General features: G+C 34.8%; 1 protein-coding gene across 2 annotated transcripts in view; it reads right to left on the bottom strand.

Moving 5' to 3' along the window:
* Positions 1–473: 473 nt before the first annotated feature.
* EIF3E (eukaryotic translation initiation factor 3 subunit E) overlaps positions 474–26,971 on the bottom strand; it is a 58,762-nt gene continuing 32,264 nt past the window's right edge. Inside the window, exons 8-14 of one of the 2 annotated variants that reach the window (XR_013824746.1) lie at positions 26,741–26,867; positions 25,811–25,912; positions 24,399–24,508; positions 10,020–10,122; positions 9,593–9,727; positions 8,409–8,513; positions 474–2,702 (exon numbers count right to left, since the gene is read on the bottom strand). Coding sequence is in view for 1 of the 2 variants with exons in the window: in XM_079902469.1 (XP_079758595.1) it covers positions 8,475–8,513; positions 9,593–9,727; positions 10,020–10,122; positions 24,399–24,508; positions 25,811–25,912; positions 26,741–26,867 (616 nt within the window). In the remaining variant the exon portion in view is untranslated. The other variant, XM_079902469.1, reaches the window with a different exon arrangement.

Below are 26,971 nucleotides of genomic sequence, written 5' to 3'. Positions count from 1 at the left end.
ACTTTTGTTTATAGTGAAATTAAAAGTTGAAAGACAAAAAAGTCTTACCAATGTAAATAAATTATGTGAAAAAACACTGCATACCACTTTATACCTTTATATGTCTTTGGCATTTCTATTTTGAGCAAATATATTGTTCTAATGTAGGACAACTTTTTAATTTTCCTTGTCTTACATTGTTTTATAAAATTTAAGAGTGAACTTTTAAAAACAAACAAGCAAACAAAAAACAAAAGAAGTTTGTCTGCTCCTAGAAGACAAAACCCAAAAAACATTGGGTAAATTAAAAAAAAACACACACACATTAGTTTTGCTTCTCTACAATTTAGTCATTATAGTAGAATATAAGTTTCAAACACACAAAACCTCGAGTCTCCTGGTGCATCTTGTGTTACCATCTCCTATTCCACTGGCATTCCTATGTCGGAGCAGAGTGTTCTTAGGATAATTTAGCTGAAAAAAAGAAAAAGAAAAAGGAAAAAAAAGCTACAGTTCTTCCTTGTTGTCTATTCAAATATCCAGAGATGCCAAAGGGAATTCTCTCATTTTTTCTTTAGATGCTCTAGAAGGGAGCAAACTGTTTTAGTATTGTTTTTAACTCTGATGAATGATGAACTTAAATTTCATTCTGTTTTCTAATAAGAGAATGTAATAGCATCTTATAAGAAAAAATTTTGTCAGTATGGGACTTTTTTTTTTTAAACTATATAGTCAACTGTTCTTCCCAGAGTTCCTTAAGTCACTAATGGTCAGATAAGAAAAGGCTGCCAGGTGATCAAATGATAAACCTGAACAATAATGTCCAAGTTACAAGACTGTTTTGAGACTCATTTGAGACGATGTAAATCATTACAGATGAATGTTAACAAAAAGTGAAAATGAAGCAAATATGAGGCATTATTACTGACTGTGAAACCGCATTTGAGTCCTACAAATCTTCAAAGAACAAGGCCCAAAGTCCCATAACTGTGTCTAGTTATGCCTAGACAACCAAGAATGTTCTCTAATTATGTCATCTATTAAAACATACTGATCATGTAGAACTCTGGATGATTTCTGAATCAAGGAAACCATCCACAGTCTGCCCAGTATTTTCTAGGCCTGGTTATTCTAACTCACCAGCAGAAATTTAAAATTTTAAGTAAGAATGATAACAAAAGTTCCAATACCTGTCATAGCTTCTTAAGTTTTGTCCCTCTCAACGTAGTGTTTACAATGACAGCAGCACATATAACACCGATTTACTGACCTTTCAATATACAAAGATAAAGCTTCTGATTTGCCATTATGGGATTCATGCTTTATGCTTTGTTTGCTTTGTTTTTAAAAGTTGTGATGATTTTAAGCAGATCTACGTGCACTGTTTTCTGGTCTCCTGGCATCTCATAGCATGCACTTAGGAAACAGCTGGCAAAGTTTCAAGGTGCAAATCTGTGGCTAGGAGTGGAGAAACACTAACTGGCTTATGCACAGAAGGTCCAACAGCTCTGTCCTAATTAGCCAACTGAACAAAGACACAACTAATCAGTGCTTCCTCTCTATGCAAACCATTTGTCTTTAAAATAAAATGAAAAGCTGCATACTCCCTAAGTTGAGGAAACCAGAGGGAATCACAGCAATGCCCTCTCTGCTAGACTGCTGCTTTAATATTTACCAAACATCACCTGTGTACCTGAATAAACAGATAGGTAGTGGAGTAAATATCTAAGCATCTACTATTATGCCTACTGTTTGGGGAGTACAAAGATGAAGAAATTATGGTTATTATGCTTAAAGGGCAATGTAGAAGGCAAGAAAAAAAAAGGTCCACAAATAAAAGCAATCCAATACTATATTTTATTCCCTCAGAAGAGCACCAGATTTCAAGTCCTGATTAAATGAAAGTGTTTCTGCGATCCAATTGCTTTTTCCATGCCATTGTGCACATAAGCCATACCTCTGGGTCCTCAAAACAGCTGCTGTCTAGATCCACATGGAATCTTCGATGTATACGTTTAAGCCATCAGACTTACACATGCACATAAGCAATACTTCGTTTATTTACCTGGAATTGTGCCTAAGTACCCATGCTGTCTCCCAGTTCAAAATGTCAACTTCTCCTCAATTGTCCTCACAATACTTAAAAACTAAATGAATCAGTCTGGCATTGTTTTCCCAATCTCAGCAGACTAAATGGAAGTCAGCACAAGAATCAGTTTTAGAACCAAAACAGGAGATGCCTTAGATTAATGTTATTTCTTGCAGATTCTAATAATTCAACAGTTTATTAAATACATGAGATGAAAAATTAACAAAACTTAACAGTGTTTGTGCTACCTCTCCAGCAAGTTAACACTTTTCCAGAGGATGGCTTGTTCTCTGAGAGAATTAAAATGCATGGGAGTAAATTATGCATGGAAAACACTTAAAACAGTTTAACAGCAGGCCATTTTCTAAGAGTCTAATTAAAGACTCATTGAAAGTTTTAAACATTTCACTCTAGCAGATAGTTTGGACCTGACCTTGGTTACTTCTCTTACTGATGGTTGTTACTACTCAGTATTTTACTACTGACGTCTACTGCTGAGGTAAATCTGATTTAGGGCTTCAACTGCTCCAGTGTTAGCAGTGATACTAGAACAAAAAGGTTTCTTCCCAAGTGACCTCTTCAAGATGCTTCAGGATTTTTGAGGATACCTGTACCTCTTCCTTTGTTCACACATCTACCAGATGGAAAACAAAACAGTGGTTAGATGTGGGGATCAACAGTAGGCTGACAAACAGAATTCTGAGTTCAGAATATTGTGATTTTAGAAGTCAATAGTTTTATATGTTGTTCAGCTGTTTTCCTGACTACTGGGAAGTAGAGAGGAAGGAAAACATCTGAGATCATTAGAATATCTGCCTCTATTTTCCTTCTATCATTACCAAGAAAGAGCCAAGACCCAGAGAAAGACAAGTTTGGAAACTTTTCTTAAATTGCAGTTATCATGTTGATTTTAACAACTTTTCAACTAACCTTAACCATAAAATAAAAACGTATCCTATAACAACAATTCATCAGTCTAAGTGTTTCCACATACAATAGTACTTACCAAATTGTATTATGTTTGTGTGTCTCAGACATCAACTCTAAATTCATGGAAAGAAGGGCTGTGGAAGTCTTTAAAAGTTTTTGAACAGGTACATTTATCAACCTTTCCCCCTCTAAGTCCACATTTTTTCCACTGTACAATTCTGAACAAGACTCATTCATTCATTCAATAATTTATCAAGGGCCTACTATAAGCCAGGCATTAGGGATTCAGCAATGAAAAAGACACGTATTATCCATAAACAAATGAAAATGACAGCCTAAGACAGAAATGAACCAATTAATTATAAAATATTAAATATAATTATAGTGGGGTAAATAATACAAATGAGACCGAGATTGTGACAGAAGAATCTAGCCTAGTCTGCGGGTAAGGAAAATCTTCCTTGAGAAAGGAAATGTCAAGTTTTCTTTGATGTGAGTTGAGTCCTGGAGGAAAAATAAAACATAAACTAAAAGTACACATGTGTGGGGACTTCCCTGGTGGTCCAATGGTTAAGAATCTGCCTTCCAATGCAGGGGACTCGGGTTCAATCCCTGGTCAGGGAACTAAGATCCCACATGCCGCGGGGCAACTGAGCCTGCGTGCCACAACTAGAGAGAAGCCCGCGCACCGTAACGAAGAGCCTGCGCGCTGCAACTAAGACCTGATACAGCCAAATCAATAAATGAATGAATATTAAAAAACAACAAAAAAAGTACACGTGTGCTTCTGGGAAGTGGGAAGTGGAAGCAGAGAAAATTTATTCCCAAGCAGAGGGAACAGCATTACAAACATTAAAGCATAGGGAAGGACTGTTGTTCTTTAGAGAAGTATTTTTCAAATGTGAATTAATATCAAACAGTAGATTATGAAAGCAATAGAACAGAACAGAATAAAAAGAGATCACCACATATCAAAAAGGTGGGTATTGTTTTATAAAACTTTTGCATCAAATATGTTTATTTTTATAGTATTGGGTCATGATGTAAAATGTTTTCCTTACTCTGCAGCAGTCAAAATAGCTTGAAGCTACTGCTTTAAGGACTGAGGTCAGTAGGGCTTGAGGCTGGCATATAATGAATGAGGCTGATGCAGCAAGCAGATGCCAGATAATGAGAGCCAGGTTAAGGATTCAGTCTTCAGGCTAACAATGGGGAGCCACTGAAGAATTTCAGTGAAGAAAAACACTCAGATTTAAATTTGAAAAAATTACTCGAACTCTATAATATGGAAAACGGGTGGGATTGGGGGGGTGTCAAGAATAGTTACAGGGAGAGTAACTCAGAAGTTATTGTGTTCATTAAGTGACAGATGCTAGCTTGGGCAAGAGTAGTGGCAGAGAAATAGATTCAAAACATAAAATATAAAATAAATGTAAAGAATACAAGTGGGCATTGAAAGTACGATAAGAGACTACCAAAGATGCAGAAAATAACTGAAATAAGAAACTGAATGGATGTTTAACAGCAAATTAGACACAGTTGAAGAGGTTGTTATGAATTAGAAAACAGATCTGAAGAAATTACCCAAAAAGCAATGCAGCACAGATGACAGAGGTAAAAAAATATGAAAGGGAGGGAGGTTCTTCTGGAGTGAGAACTCAAAAACTTGAGGACCCAAGAAAAGGAAATACCCAAAGAGATAATTTTCCAGAACTAATGCAACACAAAAGCCATTTTCAGCATCAGGAGGCCCAGTGAAAACTTTTCAGTATAAATAGAAGAAAATTCACTTAGACATCTCATTGTAAAACTGTAGAACACCAATGAAAAGGAAATGCTAAAAGCAACCTGAGGGGAAAAAAATGTAATTACAAAAAGAATGAACAAGAAAAAGGGTACTACTGTACAAAATAATGTCTTATTTATGCGGTTACAATGAAAAGGACAGACTATGGACACAAATAACAAGCTGAGAGAAAGATGACTGCAGTCGAAGCTTTCTTCATGTTGTTGGCAGGGGGCAAAGATATTAATTTTAAGACATTAAGTTAAAAAATACAAGTTAAAATTTCTCGGGTGACCACTATAAAAATAGAATGTTTAGCTACCCAACTAGTAGAAGATCAAAGAAAAATGGAACCATAAGAAGGCAAGAAATAGAGTGGAAAAAAGACAAAGTGGAACATATAGAAAGCTTATAATAAGATGGTAGAAATAAACCCATATATGTTAGTAATCATAATAAAATGAATGGATTTAACATTCCAGTTAACAGGCACATGACTGTCAGGCTGGTTCCAAAAACTCCAGATAAGAAGCTGGAAACACCCTGTGTTCATCAATCCTTGAATGAATTAATTATGGTATATTCAGACAATGGAATATTACAAAGCAGTGAAAAAGAATAGACTACAGCTGAATACAGCAACATGAATAAATCAATATGGATAAGTTTCGGTGTTTACAAAGCAAGCCACAGAATACAAAGCATGATTTCAATTAAATACATGTCAAAAACATGCAAAACCAGGCATTTTTGCTAGGGATGTACATATAAAGAAATTAACACAAAGGTCATGGTAATGGTTACTTCTCAGGGGCAAAGAGGAAAATACAATTAGTGAGGGGCTCACAAGCTCTTCAAAGTTACTAGAACCATTCAATTTCTTAAGCTGAGTAGTAGGTAGGAGACACTGGTAAATGGGTATTTTATTTTTCTTTAAACTGGAGATATTATTTATATATATTCTTTTGTATATTTCATATGTTAAAAAGCATAAACACACTGCTTGTGAATATATAGTTACTTTAAAAAAAGATACACAAGCAACTATTTAAGCTTCATGAACTCTTTTTCTCTGACGTGTTCCCAGTGCCTGTAAAAACTGCTGACACATAGAAGGGTCTATTATTGAATGGAAAAAAATAAAGAGCACAAAAAAATTAATCAGTATGTAATTTGTGCTCAACATCTTAGTGGGACAGTTTGCCTGTTATCAAAACTTAAGGTTAAATCCAGAACCAAGTAATTTGTTTTTATGCAAACCTCAAATGTGCACTTCAACAATGAACAAAGTTTGGTAATGTGTAAAAATGGCCATTAGTTATATACAGTTTTATTATTTTTCTGATTGATACTGGTAATCCATAGTGGCATCATCTTTCTTCAAAGGGCAGCAATATTTGAAAAGCAAAAAGTGGTAGAAAATGTGAACATTAACTATTCATATAATGTATAATCTTGAAGGAGTGGTACATAAATAGAAAAAAAAAATCAGAGATATTCATTAAAGTTTTGTATGTTCCAACAGGTTCTTTTGTGAGGCCAATAGCATGAGATGATTATACTGGCTTAAAAAACAAAACTAAACTAAACACCCTATTGCTCTCATTTGAAGATAATAGTGCCAAGAGACTTAAATGGTTTTGTGGATCAAGATTCTCATTTACAACCTACTAAACATACATCCCATAACCCTATGTAAACTTAGTCTGGAAGGATTTATAAAGCAATAATGATGTAAGGAGAGACAGTGTGACATAACTGAAAAAGCCTGTTTTCAATTCCTTCCTTTAACATTTACTAGGTATGACCCTGAGTAACCATCTGTGTATATTTCCTCATCAACAATATATAAATATTTGCACAAAAATTTCAGTGTTTCCAGGCATAAGTGAGGCACTCAAATGTTAGATTCCTTTTCTTTTCCTTAGGGTTATTTAGATATATAGGTGTAAAAATGCCTGACACATAGTAAATGCTTAATAGTCACATACTATCTTTCCTCCCTGCAGTTTTTACAGGTCCACTAAGACGTATTAAATAACTGTCAGACTTGCTTTTAATTGCTAGTGATATAATCACCTAGAAATCTTTGCTATTAACATGGCTTGGTTGAGCTATCTTAAGATAAAAAGTGAATATTAATGATGCCTTTAAGAATGTTTTGCCCTTGGGTCACTGGTGAGGATGGAAACATAAGCATCTTAAACATTCTTCCCATTTCTACATAGCCTGAGTAATACATGCAACTTTATATAACTACTGCTCCATTTCTTATAGCTCTGTACTTTTGAGCCATGGAATTAGCTCCTACACATGAGGTAATGAGGGTCTGCTTCTATCTAGTTACTGATATGCCACTTTATGGTACTTTCTCTATGAACCTTGATCATTTTGTATTACAAGTGATCCTCTAAACTTGGCATTTTCACAACACTGGTTATAGATGAATCAAAAATTAGCATTTGGCTTACCTTGACCAGGAATCCTCCTAGCTTCAACACCTTTGGATTACAGTTTAGAAGAACCAATACCACAAACCACAGCACAAGGGCCAAATCTGGCCTGTATTCTCCAAATTTAACTGTATGTTGAGGGTGGCCTGACCAGGTGTCAAATAAAAGAACAGTATGCATGTATCTTTTATCTTTGTACCATTTGTTGAGAGCAGAAACAGAAACTTCTGTTGTGACTGGGTTTTAGTTCAACAATCAAAATGAAACATCAAACCACTTCTAGGTAAAGGAGACCCAACCAGGGCTTTATATACTTCTTGAATATCTTAGGTGTCTATTTAACTCTGTGTTTGTGTGTGTGCATGTGCGCACATGCACAAAATATTCAAGGAGGTATTTATAAAATTCAACTTATATTCCTATTTAAGTCTCTGTAGCTGCCTAGTGAGTGACTAAAGAGTCACTTTAAGGAATTAAGAAATAGCAGCCTTATTTGTTAATAGCCCCAAACTGGAAACCACCAAAATATCCTAAAATAGGTACATGGTTAAACAATCTGGTACATCAATGCCATGGAATACAACTTAGCAATAAAAAAAACACAAACTACTGATATATATGGTAACTTGGATAAAGAGATCTCAAGGGCATTATGAGTAGAAAAAGCTAATCTCAAAAAAGTCACATATTGTATAATTCCATTGCTGTAACATTCTCATGACAAAATTATAGAGACAGAGAACAGACGAGTGGTTGCCAGAGGTTAGGGCTGGTTGGAGTAGGTGTGACTCCAAAGGGGTAGCATGAGGGAGATCTTCATGATGATGATAGCTCTGTATCTTGACTGCAGCGATGGTTACCAAAAAAGTGATAAAATGGTACAGAGCTATTCACACCATTGTACCAATGTCAATACCCTGGTTTTGATACTGTATTATAGTAACACATGAGGAAAAAATTGGGAGAAACTAGATTAAGGCTGCATAGGACCTCTCTGTACTATTTCTGCAACTTCCTGTGAATCTATAATTATTCCAAAATAAAAAGTTAAAAAAAAATCACACACTTACATACACAAGGAAATATAATGACATAAATGAAACATAGCCAATTTTATTCAAATTCTCCAAAACTTATGCTAAATATGTTAATTGTTTATAAAATGTTTCACCTTTGTATAATGGTTTTATTATTTCACCTTTCTTTTATAGTTTTTTCATTTTTTCTGTACAGTTCTTCAGTAGAAGCCAGAGTCCTGAGTTGCCCAGTTAGGAGCCTAAAATACACAAAGAGAAATCAACAGGGTGAAAAGAAATACTTTCTGAAAAGCCAGTTTCAAAAAAAAGTGATACTAGCAAAGTTTTTTAGCAATACTCCTCCCAAACCATTCTCTAAGATTTTAACAACCTCTTCAATTACTAAATGCGAGGTGTCTCAGAACAACAACAAAACACACCAAAATACCATCTGATACAGTTTCTCACCAATTATAAAGTATGACAAGGACAATATCACCAATATTATAACTAAAATCAATACAAATTGATCCTTAAGCATACGGAAACAACCATTACATAAAAGTTATTTTTCAGGCTCAGTTATTCTGGACTTGGATGGAAAAGGCAAGGACAATAATTTCCTAATTCTTCCTTCTCTTTTACAACTGAAGGACTATGCTAAGGACAAAATCTGATACTAAAACTTCAATCAAATGAGATCTTTGAATGTGCCTCAACAGTTTCCTAAAAATGTCCTACCCTCCAGTTATACATAATCATAATGACTAAAGAGCATTAGAGGTAGTTTGGAATCCCAAAATTACAAGGCCATACAAATTCATTTAGTATCTAATATGCAGGATTTCTACCAAAAAGGGGGATATATTTTTCTGAAAATTAAATATGACTTTCAGATAAAATAAAATTTTATAAAATCAATATATATAAGATCAACATTTTTACAGAAGTAGTTCTTTAGATTTACTGAATAAAAGGAAAATGAATTTCAAACACTTGAGAGATAACACATGTAAGTTATCATCTGCCAGTATCAAAATGATGTGTTAAAAACACTGAGGAAATGAGATAATGAAGGCACACAGGAAGGGTAAAAGAAAAATAACCCAATTATGGTTAAAACTAGGAACACTTAATTTTTTTTGCTGCCTTAACTAATGCATAATACATCTAAGAGAAACCTTTTCCATTTAGTAATTTCTTAAATAAAATGTTTATAGCCCCAAAAATACAGAATCAGATACAACCAAAATTAATTTGTTCTCAAATGAAGTCCATATAACAATTATATTACATTATTGCTAAATCCCAGACAGAAGAGAAGATGTGTGGTTCTTACCTCTGATCTACTGTTCTGATTAAGTTTCTTCTCAATATTCATGGCCAACATCTGGCTTCTAAATGAAAGGCTTTTGGTCTTTTCAATCACTTGCTGATAGGGTGAGACTGCATTGTTACCCATAACCACATGACCCTACAATGAGACAGAGGGAAACTGATCCTGTAATGTTAACAACCAAGTTTCTCAGGTAAGTCATGAGGATGACATCACAACCTACATGTCTGTTGCAAATATTTTTATGCACAGAGATGACAATATTCATCCAACAACACAAAATAGGAGGTTGCTGTTGCCTTCAGAAAATTATTATACATTAAAACAAAAATTCTTAATAGAATAAATGTCCTAATAAAAACTTCTCCCCAAAGTATCAAATAATCAGCAACTGATATCTAGTATTTTGCACAGATAACATAATACTCACTAATTTAGAATCAATCTTGGCATCCAGTCTTGCATTTCTAATCAAATTTACAATCCACCTTTCAGCTTCTTCTGGAGTCATGTTCAGTTTATCTGCCAACATGCTAATGAAAAAAGAAAAAAATGACATTAACTGGGTCTAAAAACTTAGTTTCACATACATAGTCTTTGACCTATGCTCTGAATAGAAACTTTTAGGTACTTATGGGTCACCTTCTCTTAAATATTATGAGTCTTAAAAGTGCACTATTGATGTTTGTGCTATTATCTTGTACCATTCACAATCTATCTCATTTCACCAACCAGACTGTAAGATCCTTGAAGGTAGGGCCCCATATTCTGTATTACAGAAATCCTATTACAAGGAACATCAGTAGTAAGAATAATAAAATGTAACACGTAACTAAAACTCAGGGCCGCTACATATGTTTGTTATAAATTCTAAGGACACTCCCTAGAACTAGAACACTATATAACCTAAATGACCACTGAATTTAAGGGAAAAGAGACAGACACACATACACAGAAAACCCGAAAGGAGAGGGGGAGGGAAAAAGATGACAGACACCAAGACCCTGATCTAAAGCCTTTGATGTCATCAACCAATCTGCGTTTTCTAATTTATGGTCAGGTTGAAAAAGAGGCCACTGCAGAGCTTAATTTATCAGGACTAACACAAACACAAGCCTTGCTAGTAGGTAAGCCAGTCAGTCACCTGATGAAAGAGTATCTACATATGCATGTATAGTATTTGGAAGGATGGTATACATATATGCATATACACAGGTGTTAGACACAAACATTAACTGTCCCCTTTTACTTGTCTTCACTGAAGATATTGCACACTTGCTAGGCCTTCTAATGTTATCACTGGTTTAATGGAAAAAAAAAAACCTAGAATATCAGTAACAAAATAATTCCTTAGAATATTATAAACTAGAATTCCTGATTTGATTGCATTCCCAATTTTATAACATAAATATCCAAGACATTGCCAATCATATAATTATGTAATTCCGGAGCTCCCAACCTAAAAGTAACCAATCAAGTTAATAAAAATACCTTTATGGGAATAATATAATCTGTGCTATCCCTATTTTATATGTTTATTGTCAAAGAGAAGAATTTCATTCAAAATGTAAAAATTAAGTTAGACTATCAATAAAATCATTACACACTAAATTACAAACTAAAGCTATGAAGACAATCATTTAAAATTTATCCCTAAAATATGCTTGATGTTAAAAACATCATGATGAGTATGAGCCAACTCAACCATAAAACTCCCTGGATTTACATGTCAAATTCTGTTGTCTGTCTTTTTATGGTTAATTTTGCTGTAAGTACACATTCTCAGCAAACACGAAGAACAATTAGTCCATGACTACTACTTCAATTTCATGATCAGGTTTCATCTTAGTCTCTTTGTTACTGCTCTCTAACCAAACCTTATTTTACTTAAGCTACTAGAAGTAGGGAAGTGTGTCATTTTACTGAAAGAACCAGGCTTTTTTTTGACTAGGAAAAATTCCTGCAGCTGGTGTTTCCTGGGGCTTCCCAATAAACTCTTTGTGTTTCCTGCAGGTACTTGACTTAGAGATGTGTAAATTTCATTCTCCTGGGCTTCCCTGGTGGCGCAGTGGTTAAGAATCCGCCTGCCAATGCAGGGGACAAGGGTTCAAGCCCTGGTCCGGTAAGTTCCCACATGCCGTGGAGCAATGAAGCCTGTGCGCCACAACTACTGAGCCTGCGAGCCACAACTACGGACGCCCGCGTGCCTAGAGCCCATGCTCCGCAACGAGAAGCCAACGCAATGAGAAGCCCATGCACCACAACGAAGAGTAGCCCCTGCTCTCCGCAACCAGAGAAAGCACGCACACAGCAAGGAAGACCCAACGCAGCCAAAAATAAATAAATAAATAAATTTCATTCTCTTCTGTGCTGCTAAAGTAACCAACTGCCTAATACTTTTATCTGAAGCTGCTACTCTAAAGGTAAAGAACATATTTTCCAAAAGATATTACTTTATCGACTCTTGTAACAATTTCTCTTTTGTATGTCTCCTGCATTCCCCCAAAATACAACTCTTTAAAGTGAGGTCAAGACCATTTTACTCTGAAAAGCACAAATGAAAATAATTTATATTGAATATATTAAAACTCCAATCTTCAAGATCTCTATATACTGCTTTTCAAAATAGACGTTATTCCTAGTAGCTACTAATTGTGTATAGTTGGTTTTATACAGATTTTTAAAAATTATAATATAGAACCTGTTTATCCAGGCTGTTTACATAATTAAAATTATAATGAAACATTCAGTCTCAAGCCTAAGTTACTGATCAGATTCCTCTTCTTGCTGCCTATAACAAACTGAGAAGTCCTATCAATTATCTCTTTAACCACTGCCTCTAATCTAAGTTCCCTACCAAACTACTCTCATCTTGAAAGACTCTCCTCTTCACCAACCAGACTAAACCTCTCTGTTCATTAAACATACCATGTTTTTAACCACTTCAGGACCTTTGCACATGCTGTGCCTTCTGCTTAAAAGGCTAATCCACCTTTTTCTTCACTAAGCTATGTGTTACATGGCTATCAGTTAAAACAGCACCCTCATCAGCCTTCCAAGACACCTCTGCCAATCATGACAGATCTGTTTGATGCTTTCAAGGCCCCCTATTTTTTTCAGAGCATTCATAGAGCTGTAGTTGTTTTACTGAGTATCTGCTTTCATGGTAGACTGTATATGTACCCCAAGAGCATGCATCATAGCTTCTTTGTTCACTGCTATATATCCAGCAATTAGCACAGTCTACAGGAGGCAATTAAATAAATACTTATTGTCTGATTCCTACCCTAGTCACTACCCTAGGGCTCCATTACTATTTCCTAATTTTCTAATTAATCTACCTCGAGTCTCTCCTTAATCTATTTTACATAGTTGTCAGCTTAGTCCTAAAACCCAACTACCAGTTTATTCCTAAATTCCTTTCAAATCTTTAATAGAGCCCTTCTACCAAAACAATAAAATTCAAACTTCCAAGTTTCTCTTTCATGGTTCTCTACAATTTAGCTACAATCTACCTTTCCAGCCTTCTCTTATTCTTCCTCATGAATACCACACACCAACCAAATCATTCATTCAACAAAATATGAACTATGTTAGATGTTTGTGACAACATACAGTCTGCTCCCCACTTTCATAAAGTTTAAAGCTGGAGACTGGGAAATAGGGGACAATCACCTAATACCCCAAATATATAAACTATTTTTAGTGTAAGGATAAAAAAGTGAAAGGAGCTATGTGAGTGCAAAAGGGTTTAACCAGTTCCAGTCTGGAAGTTTGAGGACGGTTTAAGTAAAGGAATATTTAAGGTCAAATTTTAAGATAAAAGAAAGAAAATTCTATGCTGTATAACTCTACCTAGAATTTTCCATCCCTCTTTTTTCTTTACATACATATTCTAAGTCTCATATTCCATCATGGTTAGAGCAATCTGGCAACATGCAGCAAGACCCACAAATGTCTGCATACTCTGACCCATAATCCCACTTCGGGGATTTACTGTTTTGCAATGTGCTTGTTGATCCTTTACTTTTAAATCAAGTCAAAGAAAAACTTGAAATAAGGTCCGAGAAGTATCAGTAAATTATTGATGGTATCGCAGGTTATCTAGGCTACCAATCACTCTGAGAATAAGTAAGAGAACGTGGCAATAATCCAGTTTCTTTCAAGTAACAGGAAAATATACACAGTAAAAGTAAATAATAGAAATCCTCAAAGTCCACAATTCTCTTACATTCTACTGATTTTATGAAAATATTAGTAAAGGTTTAAAAATAAAAATTTAATATCCTATTAAAGCTTAAAAAAACAAACTTGCCTTAAGCTATCCTACACCATGTTAATTTTGTGTTTTTAAAATAATTTAGTTTATCAATAAATTAAAAGACAAAATGTATCAAAAGGCAGAATTTCTGAGAAAAATACCTAATTCAATCTAGGTTTCAAACTCAAAAATAACTTCCAGATTATTTAGATTACACTAAAAATCTCAACCCTGTCAGTAGGCAGCTTAAAGAAGATATTTTAGGCTTAAAGACTTATATTTAAGACATGACACCATAAAACTCCCAGAAGATAACATAGGCAAAACATTCTCTGACATAAATCATACCACTGTTTTCTTAGGTCAGTCTCCCAAGGCAATAGAAATAAAAGCAAAAAACAAACAAACAAAAAATAACCAAATGGAACCCAATCAAACGTAAGCTTTTGCACAGCAAAGGAAACCATAAACAAAACAGAAAGACAACCTACTGACTGGGAGAAAGTATTTGCAAATGATGCGACCAACAAGGGATTAATTTCCAAAATATACAAACAGCTCATACAACTCAACAACACCAACAAAACAACCTAGTCCGAAAAAAAGGGCAGAAGACCTAAACAGACATTTCTCCAAAGAAGACATACAGAGATGGCCAATAGGCCTATGAAAAGATGCTCAACATTGCTAATTATTAGAGAAATGCAAATCAAAACTGCAATGAGGTACCACCTCACATCAGTCAGAATGGCCATCAGTAAAAAGTCTACAAATAACAAATGCTGGAGAGGGTGTGGAGAAAAGGGAACCCTCCTACATTGTTGGTGGGAATGTAAATTGGTGCAGCTACTAGAGAAAACAGTATGGAGGTTCCTCAAAAAACGAAAAAGAGTTGCCATATGATCCAGCAATCCCACTCCTGGGTATATATCCAGACAAAACCATAATTCAAAAAGATACATGCACCCCTATGTTCACAGCAGCAATACTATTGACAATAGCCAAAACATGGAAACAACCCAAATGTCCAATGACAGATGAATGGATAAAGAAGATGTGGTATATATACACAAAGGAATACTACTCAGCCATAAAAAAGAATGAAATAATGCCATTTGCAGCAACATGGATGGACCTGGAGATATCATACTAAGTGAAGTCAGACAGAGAAAGACAAATACCACATGATATCACTTATATGTGAAATGTAAAGTATGACACAAATGAACTTATCTACAAAACAGAAACAGACTCAAGGACAGGGAACAGACTTGTGGTTGCTGAGGTAGAGGAGGGCTGGGGGAGGGATGGACTGGTAGTTTGGGATTAGCAGATGCAAACTACTATATATAGAATGGATAAACAACAAGGTCCTACTGTATAGCACAGGGAACTATATCCAATATCCTGTAATAAACCATAATGGAAAGAAATAAAAAAAGAATATATATACATATAACTGAATCACTTTGCTATACAGCAGAAATTAACACAACACTGTAAGTCAACTATACTTCAATAAGATAAATTAAAAAGACATTTAAAATATTTTGTGTAAATTCCTTATTCCCATCTTTTAGTTGAAGAGCTCTCCTCCTCAAATGACACAACAACATGATATTGAATACGTTAAGTCAGTAATACATAAGACCCCAAGTAGCCCAAGCAATCTTGAGAAAGAAGAACAAAGCCGGAGGCATCACACACCTTGACTTCAAACTATATCACAAAGATACAGTAATCAAAACAGTATGCTACTGGCATAAAAACAGACATAAAGATCCATGGAACACAATAGAGAGCTCAAACCCAAGCATTAATTTATTTATGACAAAGGAGGCAAGAATACACGATGGGAAAAGAACAGTCTCTTCAACAAACGGTGTTGGGAAAACTGGACAGCTACATGCAAACAAATGAAACTGGACCACTACCTCACACCATGTACAAAAATTAACTCAAAATGAATTAAAGACTTGAACATTAAGACCTGAAACCAGGGCTTCCCTGGTGGCACAGTGGTTGAGAGTTCGCCTGCCGATGCAGGGGACACGGGTTCGTGCCCCGGTCTGGGAAGATCCCACATGCTGCGGAGCGGCTGGGCCCGTAAGCCATGGCCGCTGAGCCTGCGTGTCTGGAGCCTGTGCTCCGCAACGGGAGAGGCCACAACAGTGAGAGGCCCGCATACCAAAAAAAAAAAAAAAAAAAAAGACCTGAAACCATAAAAAAAAAAACACAGGTAGTAAGTTCCTTGACATAAGTCTTGGTGATGATTTTTTGGACCTGATATCAAAAACAAACCCCAAAACAAAGGCAACAAAAGCAAAAATTACCATCAAACTAAAAAACCCCTGCACAGTAAAGGAAACCATCAATGAGAAGAAAAGGCAACCTACCAAATGGGAGAAATATTGCAAAATATTGCAAACCATGTATTTAAGGGGTTAATACCCAAAACACAGAAGGAACACATATAACTCAATATCAAAACAAGTAATTTAATTTAAAAATGGGGAGAGGATCTGAATATTTTTCCAAGGAACGTGAAAAGGCGCTCAGCATCACTAATCATCAGAGAAATGCAAATCAAAACTATAATGAGATCTCTCACACCTGTTAGAATGGCTATTACCAAAAAGATAAGAAATAAGTGTTAGCATGAATGTGGAGAAAGGGGAACACTTGTGCACTGCTGGTGGTAAAGTAAATTGGTATAGCCACTATGGAAGACAGTATGTTAGTTCCTCAAACAATTAAAAATAGAACTATCATATGATCCAGCAATTCCACTTATGAATATTTATCAGAAGGAAATGAAAACACTAACTTGAGAAGATATACCTAAACTCATGTTCACTGCAGTATTATTTACAACAGCCAAGACACAAAAGCAACCTAAGTGACCATCAATGGATGAATGAAGAAAATGTGATACACACACACACACACACACACACACAGAGGAATATTATTCAACCATTAAAAGAATGAAACCTTGCCATTTGTGACAACATGGAAAGAACTTGAGGGCATTATGCCAAGTGAATTAGGTCAGATAGAAAAAGACAAATACCATATGATCTCATTTATACGTGGAATCTAAAACAAACAAAAAATGCTCATAGATACAGAGAAGAGATTGGGGAGGGCAGTGGGGACTGGGTGAAGGGTCAAAAGGTACAAACTTACAGTTACAAAATAAGTCATGGGATATAATGTACAGCATGGTGACTATAGTTTAGAGTAAATCTCATCACAAGAAAAAAAAATTTGCAACTATGTGTGGCGATGAATGCTGACCACAGTTATTATGGTGATCATTTCATAATATATACAATATGAAATCATTATATTGTACACCTGAAACTAATGTAATGTTTTGTTATATGTTAATTATATCTCAATTTATAAAAAGAAAACTACAACAAAAACTATCATTAATATCCTTAGTAAAATTAAAAACCACTGTAGTATTGCATTCATAAAATAAGAACAGAATGCTATAAAGGAAAAATATTCAGAGAAAAGAGTGACAGAGGGCTCTTGGAAATTAAAGAATAACATTAGAGATTTGTTGTTTTTAATCTACAGAAGATTTGAAAGATGTTGAGAAAATATCCCAGAGTGTAGAACACAAAGACAAAGTGATGGAAAATAGAGAAATGATAAGAAAATTGGAAGCCTGGTCCAGCAGGTCTAATACCTGAACAATAGAAGTTCCAGAAAGAATAAACAGTGAACATAAAGAAGAAAGAAATAATTCAAGAAAATTTCCCAGAACTGGAGAGCATGAGCTTCCAAATTAAAAAGGTCCTACATAAAGAATTAAAACAGACCTAAACTAAGGCATATCATTGTAAAATTTCAGAGCAATGGGGACCAAAAAAAAAAAAAGCTTCTTCCCCCCACATTTCTAGACAGTAGAACAAAACACCTGTATAAAAGATGAGGAATAAAAATGGCTTCTGACTTCTACAACAAAAGCTAGAAAGCAAGAGAATCACATCTTCAAAATTCTGGAGTAGTTTTCAAATGAGAATACCATGCCTTGAGCAATACCACTACTCAAGTATGAGAGTCAAATACACAATTTTAGATGTGAAAAAATTTACCTCCAAAGTACCCTTCCTTATAAAGCCGCTGAAGAATATGATAATTACCAAATATGATAATAAACCAAGAAAAAGGAAGGCATAATGTCCACGAAACTGGAGCACTATCATAGTAGACAAGCTAAGGAAATCCCCAGAACAAATGACAAAGAGAGATAAATATGCACCTGGCAGAAAGAGCAACGAGTTCACATTTTTTTGAAGAAGATAAAACTAATAAAATAATCAATTTTCAGAAGAGATTTATAAACTGGCAAAGAACCTGAAGTAGAATTAATGAAAAAGACATTAGGAAGAACAATGAAGCAAATGAGGGAAAAGTGGCAATTATCAATTACATGGAAAATAAATACTGAATACTAAAACATACTACAGATCTACCTTATCTGAAAAAAGGTACTAAGTTAACTTAGCACGTATTTGGTGCTAAGTTCAGAAATCAACACACAATTTATAAAAGATTAAAAAGTTCAGAAAAAGTCCCATATATAAATGAGAATTTAAAATGTGATATGGGTGGCATTTCAAATAGGTCGGGGGAAGGATAGTTTTTCAATAACTCATGTTGGCTAGCTATTGGGGGTGGGGGGAAACTATTCTCTATTCCCAAATAATCATTGATGGATTCAAGTAGAAGAAATAAAGCCATTAAGGTCCTAGAAAAAAACATATAAATAGCATATAAACCTATTATGAGAAAGAACTTTTTAATAAAATACAAAATCCAGTACCATAAAGGAAAAGGTTAGTAACTTTGACTAAATAAAAATATAAATCATTCCTTTGGGGGAAAAAGATAGAATCCTAAGTGCTATTTCAAGGCATAGAAAAAATAAGTATTTCATTCTCTATTCAATTTCATTAATAAAACATATTCAAGACTCTTAGCACAAAACCAGATACTTTTCTTCTTTCTGGGAAGTAATTAAGACCAGTGGTCCCACTTAAGCACATAAAATATATAAATCTAAATCTAGAGAACCAATTAGGCTTTCATCAACTCTAGGCTGATTGTCTATCAGGTTTTCAATGACTAATCTTTTAGACAGTCTCCCTTTTCTGAACCCTCCCATAGCCCCTGCCCTAATATTAGTATTTAACAAATAAGGATTTGGGGTCCAGCATTTCACAGGCATATGAATTACCTGTTTAAATAACCTGGCTTTCCAAATTTTATTTGATAAGCACAATTTATTTCAAATAGTATTGACTTTAGCATTAAACTACGGAAACTCTGGCCTGCTTTTCACTGAAGACTGTGGCTATTTAGCATATCCAAAGAGCAGCAGTCTTTTATAACTGTATGCTATGACAACTAATTGAAGAATAAGCGTTAAGTGTAAACTGTGTTTAACTGTAAGATTAGGAGGAAATAGAAAGAAACCAGGAGAAAACTGAGAAAATGCTAAATTCTGTGTGTGACAAATGAAAATTCTCACTGAATTTTGCAACATCGCATTAGTCAAAAATGAGAGTATAGAGCTTCCCTGGTGGTGCAGTGGTTAAGAATACGCCTGCCAATGCAGGAGACACGGGTTTGAGCCCTGGTCCGGGAAGATCCCACATGCCGCGGAGCAACTAAGACCGTGCACCACAACTACTGAAGCCCACGAGCCTAGAGCCCGTGCTCCCAACAAGAGAAGCCACCACAATGAGAAGCCTGCGCACTACAACGAAGAGTAGCCCCTGCTCACCGCAACCAGAAAAAAGCCCATGTTCAACAATGAAGACCCAACGCAGCCCAAAATAAAAATAAATAAATTTTTTAAAAAAGAAACTTCTGATAAAAAAAAGACAGTATATTACTTTATAGTTAACACAGAAATACAGTGATAATGGCTGTTAAAATGATTTAATCTCCATCTGGAAACACACCTTTTTATTTCTAACATCAGGAAGTATAATTAAGAATACAAATTGCTACATGGTAATAAAAACTTTAAGAAAAATATTAAGATCTAAAGTGTTACTTAATAAAATAAGCAAAGTAGAATGACTTCATAACTTAAATGCAAGAGCAGTTGGCAAATACATACTTTTGTGAAAAGCCAAAACTAATCCCCATAGGGAAATTATATTAATGTATGCTCCAAAATGTTTATCATACACATTCAAAATATTACTTCCATACTTTGCTTTTATCTACAATTGAAAACTGGTCCAAGACTTATTCTAGAACAGCTTTTAAATTTCAGACACACACCATATCTGATAAACTATTCAGCTATACTAAATTAAATCCCACCACAGTAATCTTTTTTGACAGATGTTGTATACTTTATGGTAAACAGATTCGAAACTTATCCTACAAATCTATAGGGTTGTATATAAACCGATAAAAACATTCTTAATATGCATTTTTACAAAGATAAGACTATCACATGTGCTTACAGCCACTTAGTGAAGAATCCTATTAACAGAGAATGTTCCAAATCACAAATGGAAAGAGTTATTTAATAAACAACCATGCGTTTTATAATACTGAATAGCATTTGATATGCGTCTGCTGGGGGACAGAAAGGAAGACAGAGACAAATCTTCCCCGCCCAACCCTAGAAAAGATCGAATATCAAATAACTTTAAATTAATTAGCAGCAGAGATAGGCCAGCATAAACTAGAGAATGGAGTAATTTGTCATAATTAATATATGGTGGAAGAGTCTACTCAAATATATCCCATTTGGAGAATTATGAGAGTTCACTGAACCTTCAATCCAAATTATTCTCTGATTTTTCAATATACAAATAATGTCCATGTCATTCTAATTACTTTGTATTTTTCTTCAAAATGCCTATCATAATTTGTAATCTTACCTTTATTTAATATCTGTTTCTTCCTCTGGATTTTAAGCTCTAAGGCTATGCTCCAAGAGGCACTCATTCACATCTGTAATATTTTCTTCTTCAACAACTGTACTAGTTACACTGCTCTTAACTAATTATATCTTAATGTATATCATATGTATTTATCCTCTTTAGAAAGCTGAACACTGGGCTTCCCTGGTGGCACAGTGGTTAAAAATCTGCCTGCCAATGCAGGGGACACGGGTTCGAGCCCTGATCTGGGAAGATCCCACATGCCGCGGAGCAACAAAGCCCATGCGCCACAACTACTGAGTCTGCGCTCTAGAGCCCCGCGGGCCACAACTACTGAGCCCATGTGCCACAACTACTGAAGCCCGTGCACCTAGAGCCTGTGCTCTGCAACAAGAGAAGCCCCACCGCAATGAGAAGCCTGCGCATCGCAACGAAGAGTAGCCCTTGCTCGCCACAATTAGAGAAAGCCCCCGCATACAGCAACACAGCCAAAAATAAATAAATGATATTTATTATTTAAATAAATAAATAATGTTTATTATTTAAATAAATAAATAAATTTATTTAAATTTAAATTAAATCTTTAAATAAATAAATTTAAATAAAGACCCAACGCAGCCAAAAATAAATAAAAATAAATAAAAGCAAATCATATTAAAAAAAAGAAAACTGAACACTATCTTTTAAAAATTTTGCACATTCTTGAAATGACAAAATTACAGAAATGGAGAACAGATGAGTGGTTGCCAGGGGTTAAAGAGAGGTGGGAGGGAAGTGGGTATGGCTATAAAAGAGCAATTTGAGGAATCCTTGTGGTGACAGAAATGTTCTGTATCTGAATATATCAACAACAATAATGATGGCTGTGATATTTTACTATGGCTTACAAAATGTTACCATTGAAGGAAACTGTGTAAAGGGCATAGGGGATCTCTTCATTATTTCTTACAACTCAAGGTGAATCTATTATCATCTCAAAATAAGAAGCGTAATTTAAAAAAAGAAGTTTTGCATCAGAGTTACTTAGAGGAGCTTTGAAAAATACAGATGCTGAGATCTCCCCCTCCCCACTCTGAGAATGCTTCATTTTTGGGGGGTTGGACCTGGGAAGTTTTAAACCAAATTCTCAAGCCTTGATCCCAGAGATTCTGATTCAGAAGGTTTGGGGTAAAGCCAGAAAATCTATTCTTCTTAAGTTTAAGTTGTTGGTGGTTTTTTAAGTTCTCCAGATGATTCTGATGTACAGCTAGGTTTAAAAACCTCTGGACTAGAGAACAATAATTTTTTCTATGGATTGTTTGAAGGTAAACATTAGCTATTTTGGTTATTATTATGGATTCCAAGTCCTTGGGGTCTGAATTAAGACATTTGTTGTACTTATAAAAGCCCAACTTAGATGCTTAACATAATTTTCAGCCATATTCCTAACCCATTAAAGCAGCTCTAAAAACATGAAGGGGGCTTCCCTGGAGGGGCAGTGGTTGAGAACCTGCCTGCCAATGCAGGGGACACGGGTTCGAGCCCTGGTCTGGGAAGATCCCACATGCCGCGGATCAACTAGCCCCGTGAGCCACAACTACTGAGCCTGAGCGTCTGGAGCTTGTGCTCCGCAACAAGAGAGGCCACTACAGTGAGAGGCCCACGCACCGCGATGAAGAGTGGCCCCCGCTCGCCGCAACTAGAGAAAGCCCTCTCACAGAAACGAAGATCCAACACAGCCATAAATAAATAAATAAATAAATAATTTTAAAAAAACATGAAGAAGCGTAGCCCCCTGGACTGAGCCTATTGGCCACATACTCTCCACTATCACCCCGTAAACCTTACAACCTGAGATCTCACTGTTACTCTAAAAAGAATTATTTCTTTGTTCACATGAAGCTATACTTTATGCTCTGCCTCTACCTTCTTAATTCATTATATACTAAAAATATTAAATCACTGGTTTTTCACTTCATTACCCTAGCAGGCTGTAATTATGTGCCTAAGAAAAACTGGTGACCTGATGCAATGGTTCTCAATCCTGATGTGCTTTGGAATTATCACCCTAAATGGAACAGCATAGTAGCCCTATTTATTACACAGCATAGCATAGCATACACAGAAAATCTGACTCAGAAAGTTCACAGTTGCTTCAGGGAATCTCTTTGTAAAATAAAAATCAAAATTCTACAGATTTTGCACAAAAAAATTAAACACTGTCTTATGGTTTCCATCTTTATCCTCTGGCTCAAGTGATAAACTAATGACAAATTAGTCTAAATCTGCTGTTTCTAAAAATATCAATTGCTTACAATGAAAAAGAAAGAATTTATAATGAGGGTGAAGACAATGAATGTCAGAGAGCTATTAGCTCAGCCTCTTTCATTAAATAAGCCCTAAGCTGCTTAATGTCTCTGAGCCTTCAGTTTCTCAGCTATAAACAGGGAGTTACAAAACAAAGGAGTTGTACTGAATCAGTGTTTTGTAAAATTGGGTTTCCAGAGTCAGAGTCGTATGATTCCATAGAGTCAGGAGGAAAGCTGAATAGAGGTACAGGCTAAACAAGGTGAAGGGGCTCTTATTTTATCTGCATATATGTATACATAAATATGTATACTCATATACATAATATTGCATTTCACAACGAATGACATTTTAGGAATTGCCATCTATTCTTTAAGAGAATCAGATTTGTAAAATTATATGTCTGCTAGCTAAAGTACTACTAAAACAGGTCAAGGCTTCAACTACCATAGAAAAAGCCTCACACTCACACTGTAATTCTAACTCTGAGTAACCACTTCAATGACAATCCACTAAAATTAGGCAAGCAAGTATGGATGCCTTAGCAAAAACGAATGGCACTAAAGAAAAACTTTGGTCTACATACAATTCCTAAGAGGCAAACATTAAAGTAGCTTAGTTTTTAAACATTAAGGAGCATTTACCGTTCGACTTCATCTGTGGCCAAAGGGCACTGTTATTTTTCAAATTCTAATATGTAAAATTAGTTTCTAATAGGTTATGTAAGTTTCACAATTTTTTCCTAATAATTTCCTCACACAAGAGAAAATTCCAACTGAAATTCACCATAATTTTTCCATGTTTCAACATTTTAGAATGTCACAAGAGTTTACTATATGAGAATTCAAATATATAATTAAATAAAACAAATTCAATTAACTGAAATGATTACCAAATGTGGTCTTTTCAACAGCATTTCCAATTTACTAAGGACTAACTCCTTATTTGAACCCCTGTTAAAAACCATTCTAAAACTGGTCACTGCTCTTTTCTCCCTACGTAATGGTATAATAGTATTATTTTAAAAGGTAACTCTTTAAAAAGGTAACTGACAATCATAATACTGCCTTGAAGTTATCATTTTCAAAATTCATGCTTTCCCACACACATGGAAACTAAAAAAGATAAAGAAGGACTGTAGCACCCCGGAATTCAAACAAAAGCTAGGATTTTTAATAAATTACTAGGACAATGTTTCCTTTTTCTTCTAAAGCAAAGAGAAATAAAATAAAAATCCAATTAACTGGAATCCTATTAAGTATAACTTTACAATAAATGAAAATTTACAGGAATTTAGAAGTAGAAAATACAAATCAAATCAGAGTGCTCTTACTTAATGCTGATACATTGATGGATGCGACAAAAAGTCTCAAATATGAAGAGACGGGCATTTTCAATGAAATCCTCAAGACAAGCCACCAAGAAGAAATCATTCACTAGCACCTATGCATGTAAGAAAAAGAAAAAACGGTGCTGACAAGCAATTTTGAAAAATTTGTCACAAATACTTTCTTTGTGCTTTACTCATTATTCCATTCACTATAATTCTCTCATCTATCACAAGTTGTACACCACAGCACTTTCTAGAACACTATATTCAAGTCTCTAACAATTTAACCAAGAAGTAAACGAATGCTACAGGAAAAAGAGCTAAGAACTGCACTGTTTCCTTGTTCCATTGATGACTTGAGCAATCTTGTGACAAAGCAGCTTTGTCCTGTCTCTATCCTACATAAATGTTCTGTAGATAACATATTTCCAGCTATTTAAGATAGTTACAAATGGACTAAAGATATGCATATTTTTGTGATAGTAAGTAGACTTGAAAATCTACAAAAGAAAAAAATTCAAAGGGTGGCACCTATTCCACAGATGGTATTATACTTAGAAGGGAATATTCTAACTTCAAGAATAGCAACCAAGTGCCCCACTGCCTTGGCAAGGCCTAGATACTTAGTATTACAATATACACCAATATTTAAATAACAATGTCACATTTCACTGCAAGTACACAAGTTATTAAACTGGATTCTAATTTTGTCCAATGTTTGAAAATCACCTCTAAAGGTATACTTACATAATTTCCTTTTCCTTAGACAAATAAGATCTTAAGTCCTTCAACAAACTCTTCCAATTTTTGTGCTAATATCTGGGTTCAAAAATGAAACTGACAGCTAGTAACTTGTAGATTTGGTAAATGCCTTAAACAGGTAAATTCTTAGTTTCTCAAAACTTGCAAACTAAGTTATTCAAAAAAAACCCATAAATCTAACTCTTTCAGTTGCTCTCACAGAACTTTAGTTTCTACCAACTAACAGAAGACGTTGTAGTTAAAAAATTCACACTCTTAGCTTGACTGATTTATAGCAAATGATAAATACAATCATGAGAAAAATTCTGAAGATAGGCCTGCTTACGTAACACACTGGAATTACAGCTGTGATGGAAAATTCCATATAATCTTGCCCATACATATAAAATATTTCACATATTTACTCATTCAGGATAAGACATGTGTGAATTTATAAAGCCCCCATGTTTTAACCAACTGTCCTAACAAAAGGGATAGACTCAGGCAATAAGATTGAAAATGTCTTCAACCCAGCACATTTCTAAATAATCTGCATATTAAGATTAATAAACATTTCTGATATAATCACTTTAATAAAACCCTGCAAGGTTAACTTTTATAATATTCAAAATTTTAAGAATATTATTAATTTGTAAGTAAAAATTTGTACTTACTGATTCACATTCCCTTAGCTTTTTCTGAGCCCCATCAAAGTCAAAGTTAACATATAAGCATTCAACAAACTCTGTAATTGGGTCTTTATATGTGTAAGACTCCTGTAAAATTAAGTCAAAGGTTAAGTTGGATCTGATTCAACACTGTTTAGTAGACCGTCCCCAGAATAGCCCAATCTTCCTATTTTCTCCTCCCTTACCATTAATTTCTAACAAATTACCTAGTATTATCTTCTCAAAGCAATTGCTCATATCCTGATTGCAGGCCACACCTTAACCTTATAATGCCTTCCAGACCAAGTTCTCTAAATTCTCATCCTAGAACCATTCCAAAAGCTTTCAAATTCCTCTACTGCCAAAAGTCTCCCTTAGTTAATAAACAGTGATGAACTTCTCCAAGTAAAAGGGTATTCATATCTTTCAGGATAAAACTGTCTTTTTGTACTTAAATTATTCTTAGATCAAATAAATGTTTAAGTTCTTTTTTAACCCATAGTTACTGCTAAGAAATTCACTAAAAATCAATCAGTAGGGCTATAGCTTTTGTACAACTTGGGGACTATTAAAATTATATTCTATGTAAAGATCACTACTCTGGAACTATGTAGGTAATGACCTTCCAACAAAAAGTTCCAAGCTCCAGATCTCCTTCACCCTTTGCAATAAGAGCAACACTAATACACAATGCATAGTAAGTATCTAACTAGCAGAGAGTAGTATTCATTCATACCACATCTACCATAAGTATATCATGAACTTAAAAGTAGTATATGCCCATTTGGGGTTCTTGGGCTCTTTTCTCTTCATGTATACTTCCCTCCTATTTTTAAACATTTTTACCTTAAGAACTAAGAGTCCTACTTTTTCAGAAAAAGAGGTTAGACTTAAAGTTTAGGCACATTTTAAAAATCAACAGATTTTAGTTTTTACCTGTTGAATAACTTTGACCAGATCTTTTAGCACTTGCCGGCGTTTTCGGACATCTTTGTTTGTTATGACTGCTGTGGTCAAATAGCGGAGAATATGTGGACACATTGTCTGAATTGCATTAAGATACCTAAGGTAAAAATATAAAAGTTACTTAATATTAATCACTTACCCAGTTTTTTTAGATCTATAATCACCTGTGATTTAAAAAAAAACACTTGGGGCTCCCCTGGT

This window comes from Stenella coeruleoalba (assembly GCF_951394435.1).
Source record: "Stenella coeruleoalba genome assembly, chromosome: 17".
Lineage (NCBI taxonomy): Eukaryota > Metazoa > Chordata > Mammalia > Artiodactyla > Delphinidae > Stenella > Stenella coeruleoalba.
The sequence above is the reverse complement of the archived record's forward strand: the minus strand, read 5'-3'. Positions and strand labels throughout refer to the sequence as shown.